Raw genomic sequence first — 7,316 nt, 5'->3', positions numbered from 1 at the left:
AAAGGAAGGGAGGGGTTACTCCAATAAATGTAAAATATTTTATATTTGTCATCATGCAGCTAAAAAAGGCTGATGTTTATTAATATAATTTAGAAAATAGATTTTATTTCTGAAATCTTGTATTTTTTATTTGGGTCCACTTTAACAATACTGGATATGGATTGTCTCAGTCTGGATCTTGATGGCGATCTTCCTTATCACGGGATTGTGCGGCAGCTTTAAATGAAATGTAACGCAGGATAAATAGACTTTGAGTAAGCTAGCCTGTCCTGTATTGCTGGGAATACACCATACAATTTTCTTTTAGATTTTTTTGTTAGATTTTTCTGTTAGATTTTCTGTTAGAATGCATAATTAGATTATTTTCTGTAGAGAATGGTCATTATCTCTGGTGCATTGTCTTCTGGTTATCTCCTGCTGAGTAGAACAATGCATAATTGCTCGGCAGATGGATGGTAAGATAGATACATTTCCAACATGTTGAACTTTATCTATCTCGCAGGTAAATCTGACAGAAAATTGTGTGGTGTATTCCCAGCATGAAGGTGGCCATACACTGGCCCGATTCGCGGCCGTTTCGACAGCAGATTCGATCCTGGGATCGAATCTGCTGCCAATCGTTCGCGCTAAACGCACCCGCCGATCCGATTTTCTCCCGAAATCGGATCGGTCCGTCGATCGCGCCGTGCTGGAAATTGCCCTCGATCGCCCGTGGGTAGGGAGCGCGTCGCTAGCAGCGGCCGATCCGATCAGGTATACATTACCTGACGCTGGCTCCCGGGCCATCTTCTCCACGCTGCACCCGCTCCATCCCGGCGCTTCCTGTCACTGCAGTGACCAGGAAGTTCAAATAGAGGGCGCTCTATTTGAACTTCCTGGTCATGGAGTGACACAGGAAGCGCCGGGATGGAGCGGGTGCAGCGTGGAGAAGATGCGGAGAAGATGCCCGGGAGCCAGCGTCAGGTAATGTATGCGCGGGGAGCGGACAGGCGGCAGCGGCGGCTCCACAGATTGTGATCGGTTTCAGCCTGAAACCGATTCACAATCTGTTTGCAGTAAAGGCAGCCATACGATCCCTCTCTGATCAGATTCGATCAGATAGGGATCTGTCAGCTGGTCGATCTAATGGCAAATCAACCAGTGTATGGCTACCTTTACACTGCAATTCTCCAAATTTTAGCAGTTCAAAGAAGAAAAAAAGACAGACGCACTCAAAAAGCTGGCCCTAGTGACATCATGATGACTTGTATCCAAAAATGTTAAAATATCTTTATAGACAAGCTGCCTAGTTATTATGCATCACATAAAAGCAGTACCATGACACATAAAGATAGATCAAAATTTGATCAGAGTTACACCTCCCCCCTCCCCTAAACATGCATGGGTGGGACAAGAGTAAAGAGAGAAGAGAGAAAAGGAGTCGACGAGAACTTACCACATACGTATGCAGTGCATTTACTGCAGCTGTGCACCAATCAGTATAAACCAAGCTAAAGGGGCAAAGTTTCTAGTAAAAATTTGCGCATGATCATGAAGTTAGGACACTCAGTCTAGCAAACAATCGACATTTCCATCAGGGGAAAATTATTGCCTTATGAGATCAAGTGTGTGTCATGACACATATGTATGGGCAGCGTGAGTAAATCTGAACTTGCACATAAGGAGCTGCTAAGGTCTTATTTAAAAGGGTATTTTTTTGTTATTTAAAAGGTTTTGTAATACATTACAAGCCACGCACGGTGTACAAGACAAGTCAGGCATGTGCAGACAGCCAGGAACGGCTATCTTCCCAGACTTACATTACGACACCTCAGCAGCAAAATAACAATTGCATTTCAATGAGACAATCAGCATTGCGTAAAAGTACAATAATATGAACCAAAGCTAAGTTAATTGGAGCAGATTTATAACAACAGAATGAAAAACAGCTGCAAAATTGGTTTGAAAGTTTATTAACAGTAAACATTTTTATAATTTTTTTTTAAAAGGCAACAGTACAGCAAATGTACATATGTTTACACTGGCATAACAATAGGCCCTGCAGCCCCTGCTCCTGCGGGGGGCCCCGCCCCCCCCCCCTGGGGCCCGCTCGGGGCCGTTTTGTGGGGGCTGGAGGGGTGGCAGCATGAGGGGAAAGCCTTGGCCACAGTCGGTGGGGAGAGGGTAAATTCCCCCCCTCTCCCTCACCTCGGGGCTCTCCCCTCCAGCTAGTTACAGTGGGGGCAGTGGGCAGCGGGCAGCGGCGGGCAAATACATACCTTCGGGCAGCGGGGGGCAGATACATACCTTCTTCCGTGCGTTCCACCGCATACTCCTCGCTCTAGCGGCTGACGTCACTTCAGGAAGTATGCGGTGGAACGCACAGAAGAAGGTATGTATCTGCCCGCTGCCCACTGCCCGCACTATAACTACCTGGAGGGGAGCACAGAGGGGAGAGCCCCGAGGTGAGGGTGAGGGGGGAACTTCCCCTCTCCCCGCCGACTGTGGCCAAGGCTTTCCCCTCATGCTGCCACCCCTCCAGCCCGCACAAAAAACGGCCACGAGCGGGCCCCAGGGAGAGGGGGGGCCCGGTCTAAAATTTTGCAGGGGGGCCCGGTGGGGCCTAGTTACGCTCCTGTATGTTTACGTAACAACTAGAGATGGGCCGAACGGTTCGCCGGCAAACTTTGGGTGGTTCGCCTTTGCAAGCAAAGGAGAACTTTCTCGGAAGTTCGATTCACCCCATAATGCTCCATTAGGGTTAACTTTGACCCTCTACATCACAGTCAGCAGGCACATTGTAGCCAATCAGGCTACACTCAGTCCTGGAGCCACTCCCCCCTGTATATAAGGCAGGCTCGCCATTACACTCACTCGTGTGCCTGCTGTAGTGAGAGTAGGGCGAGGTGCTGCAGACTGTTTCTCCTAGGGAAAGATTAGTTAGGCTCTTGGCTTGTTAGCTTGCTCCTGGCTGATTCTTATTGCTATAATAGCACCCCTCAACAGCTCTTTTGAGAGCTAATCCTGTTCTTGTGATTATTATTTTTTTTTGTGTGTCACTAACACTTGTGTTGCATTATAGACAGCCTTGATAATTCATACTGTGTTTGTGCCAGCCCAGTCCCAGCACAATCACACAGTGAGTCAGTGAGTGACTAGTGACACTGACTACCTGTGTCAGTCAGCTGCACATTGTGTAATACCCATTATTACTGCACTTGTGTTGCGGCGACAGCTTTTGTAATTCATACTGTGTGCAGTGTCACTGCCAGGCAGCCAGGCCCACCACATTCAGTGACTAACTGTATCAGCTGCACATTGTGTAATACCTATTATTACTGCACTTGTTTTGCGGCGACAGCTTTTGTAATTCATACTGTGTGCAGTGTCACTGCCAGCCAGGCCCACCACATTCAGTGACTAACTGTATCAGATGTACATTGTGTAATACCCATTATTACTGCACTTGTGTTGTGGCGACAGCTTTTGTAATTCATACTGAGTGCAGTGTCACTGCCAGGCAGCCAGGCCCACCACATTCAGTGAATAACTGTATCAGCTGCACATTGTGTAATACCCATTACCCCCTTCAGGCTTATCGTTTCCTCACAGTCCTCCCAGGCCACCTAGATCCTCTGCAAGGCAGCCCGGTAATTCGTCCAGTCGGCGCAGTCCGGCCACACATTCTCCCCTCTCATACTTCTGTTGACAGGAGCATACTACGCAGTAGCACTGCACGGGTGCAAAACGCTGCTGGCAACGAAAGTGCAATGGGGGCATGTGTGTGGCCGAGCCGGGTATGCGCAATCCCCCCCGGCTGGATGAATAACAGGAATGCCTAGCAAAGGATCCAGACAGCCTGGGAGGATGGGGAGGGGCCGATGAGCCTGAAAGGGGGCTGGAGGAAGCCCCAGGTACGTATAATTTTTTTTCCCTTTAATCCCAGGTTTCCTTTAAAGTATTAGAGGCAGAGCGTCAGCACAGAAGTCAGGCAGCTGGCATTGTTTATTAGAGAATTAAGATGGTAGCCTCCACAGTCCTCTCACTTCAGGTAACCTTAAAATGGTACACTTATCTTTTAGCAAGAAGCTCTTTGTGCTCAACAACTCATAGCCTATCAGTGTCACCACCGATGTAAATCTATTTCTCTGCATTGCAGTTTGTGATCATGATGATAATGTGTATTGCTAATGTTGACATTTGCCCTACTAATTATGCAGAGAGGCAACGTGAATAACCACAGCTACACTTTAAACCCCACCCTGAATCTGGCTGATGACCCATGAAAAGACAGTAGGCATGTATGATGTGAAGTCATTCATATTTTATTAGATAACCAATTTCAAAGTACATAAACAATTTAGGAAAAGCACCAAGTTAATTTTGCCTGTATTGGATGTGTTGTGCAACATGCTTATTCTGTAAGCAAGAAAATCTATTATACAAAAGTTAAAGGCCAACTTCACTAACATGTATTTTTAAGTTTTGGTTATTGGAGAGTAAACATTTCAAAAGCATACAGATTTCTCTCTGGCCCAGGAAGGAAAATAAATTAAACAGATTTTAATCGATAGGCTAAATTTAATTCCCCAGGGTCAATGGCGAATTCTGTGTTAGCACTAATAATTTTCATAGAGTGAGGAAAGATCAAAACCAAGTGACTTATTTTCTCACTTGCTGTCTTGTGTGACATGTATGAGTAGGAAAGCCTGAATTATTTTCTAATACTTCTTTATGATAGAAAGCTAGAAACACAGGTGGCAAAATAGAATAAAATATAGTAAAAACTGTTTAGGGAGGCACCATGTTTGTCTTAAAGATCAGCATAGTTGCTCCTTTTATTGCCTGAAGAAGTGGGTTGATACTTGCGAAACGTGGTGCCTGTGGAACTTTTTGATTAAAGGAGAGCGACACCTTAACCCAAGTGGGGTCGGGTCTAATCTCCCCACCTGTCTATACAATGGTTACCTTAGTGGTAACCCACCTATGTGAGTATTAGTTCAGTATGTGCAATATTGGAGATTGTCTTATTGAAAATACTGCACTATCAGGGCCGCCTCTTGTTTGTCTCTATTTTTGTCTTACAATTCTTTATGCTAGAACATTTTTCCATTGCTGCTTGTCTCTCTGATGTAGAGATTGTCTCACACTTTTTATCTTTTGTGGCATTCACAACAGCATAAATTCTGACTTGTCGACCAAGTCAGTAATAACACTCTTATTCTTAAAATATAAATAAACTCAGGAACACTTTCACAAACAAAAGCTATGGATGAGTTTTCATTACAAAGACAATTTATGCATAACTTTTGTTTGCACATCTAAAGCTATTTTCAAGAGATGTTAATCATTTTTACTGTGTTGCATGTCTGTGAAAACATTACTGTCTGAATGCTTGACCTCAATACAAACAAACGTCTGTCAGGGAGCTCAGAGGCAGAGATAACTCTGTAGTGTGTCTTGAGCAGGTGTCAAATGTCACCAACTTATAAAGTTTTGTTCACTTTGGTTTTAACGTTCCTCACTGTTTATAACCCAATCAAAAAAGTTTTGGGTGAAGTTAAAGGAATACTGTACGGGGTCAGGGGAAAATGAGTTGAACTTACCTGGGGCTTCTAATGGTGCCCCGCAGACATCCTGTGCCACGCAGCCACTCACCGATGCTCTGGCCCCGCCTCCAGTTCACTTCTGTAATTTCAGACTTTAAAGTCTGAAAACCACTGCGCCTGCGTTGCCGTGTCCTCGCTCCCGCTGATGTCACCAGGAGTGTACTGCGCAGTCCCAGTACGGTCTGCGCCTGCGTAGTACACTCCTGGTGACGTCAGCGGTAGCGAGGACACGGCAACGCAGGCACAGTGGTTTTCAGACTTTAAAGTCTGAAATTACAGAAGTGAACTGGAGGCGGGGCCAGAGCATCAGTGAGTGGCTGCGTGGGCACAGGATGTCTGCGGGGGACCATTAGAAGCCCCGGGTAAGTTCAACTCGTTTTCCCCCGACCCCCCTACAGTATCCCTTTAAGCTTTAAATTATGTCACAGGAGTTTGACCAGGGCCAGGAAAACACAAGGTTAGGAAAGCATGAATGCGACAGGCTTATATCCTAAAGGATGTACTGTGAATGCTACATTACTTACAATAGGTACATTTTAAATAACTTCATATTGTCATACATGAAACATGCCAAGTAGCTAGAAAGAATTATTTTAGTTCCTTGACTTTTAGCTCCACATATCCTTTTGCGTTTTGGAATTTGTTACATGTAAAATCAACCAACAGGTATTTAGTGCCAGGTTTGTATGGTGTTATGGTCAGAGGAATGGTTACCGTCTCATTTGGCTTCACCACTCGATTAGTCCTGCACAGAAAAAAAAAGTAAACAAATAAGCATGGCGTTGATTTCCACAAACAGATAATACATCTAGTACTATGTGGAGAACCACTGTTGTGATCTTTATATGGAGGAGCAATAGTGATTATCCACATACTGCTTGAGTGTTATTTTTGGAATATTTACTGGAATATATTGTTCAAGGGCACTCACGCAGGCTTATTTGGCGTACGATGTGCATGTCCAACTTTTATATATTTTTCGAATAACACAAATTAGCACATTTCTAATTTGATAACAGTACTGCATCCTACTGACTAAGTTGAGCATTGCTCCAAAGTAAATATTACTCCCAAGTGTCCTTTTTTTCAGAAGGGCAGTCAGTCTTTGGGAACCATATCCCTCTGTTCCTTTTCCATCCTGCCTCTCTCAAGACCGATGTTTTGGTGTGTGTTTTATGTTATGTTTTTTTTTTTTCTACTGAAAATCTAGTGTGAGGAGGTGAGTCGCCCATCAGCGGGGTTGGGGGATGGTACCAACTTGCGCACTGTAGCTCCGCCCCACAATGCACGCTGGTCCTCCATTATACATAATTACGCGTTGCAGCAAGGTGGGGACTTAGTCTGATACTTTGATCTGAAGGGGCTGCCGCCATATCGGATTATATCTGATGACAGCAGAAGCCATATTGCACCTTGTTGGACATAGTCCAACATCAGGAACTGGGGAGCAAGGTCCACTGCTGGTGGACTAGAAAGGGATGAAGGATACCATAGCCGATTGAAGGAGGAAAAATGGGGGGAACGAGCATGTACTAGCAGCTGTCCTGATGCCCACCACTCCCCCCGTTCTCCTCTCTGGCCCCCTATCTAAATGCCCTTTGGCAGCCTCTTCCAGGTCGCCGGATTCGTGCATTAGTACGCAGGTACTGGCCCGGCTGTGTGCGCCCTACAGTGTGCGCCTATGGACGGGAGCACTCTTCACATGACATCACGACTAAGGGCCAGCGT

At 45.4% G+C, this 7,316-nt stretch overlaps 1 protein-coding gene across 2 annotated transcripts in view; it reads right to left on the bottom strand.

Annotated features, from left to right (window-relative positions):
- Positions 1-5,962: 5,962 nt before the first annotated feature.
- The window catches only part of LOC137541238 (protein-glutamine gamma-glutamyltransferase E-like), a 76,002-nt gene continuing 74,648 nt past the window's right edge, over positions 5,963-7,316 (bottom strand). For both annotated transcript variants that reach the window (XM_068262428.1, XM_068262429.1), the window contains exon 5: positions 5,963-6,333. In XM_068262428.1, coding sequence (XP_068118529.1) covers positions 6,177-6,333 — 157 coding nt within the window. In that variant the 3' untranslated portion in view covers positions 5,963-6,176. The remainder of the gene's footprint in view (positions 6,334-7,316) is intronic.

This window comes from Hyperolius riggenbachi, chromosome 12 (genome assembly GCF_040937935.1).
Source record: "Hyperolius riggenbachi isolate aHypRig1 chromosome 12, aHypRig1.pri, whole genome shotgun sequence".
Classification (NCBI taxonomy): Eukaryota; Metazoa; Chordata; class Amphibia; order Anura; family Hyperoliidae; genus Hyperolius; species Hyperolius riggenbachi.
The sequence above is the reverse complement of the archived record's forward strand: the minus strand, read 5'-3'. Positions and strand labels throughout refer to the sequence as shown.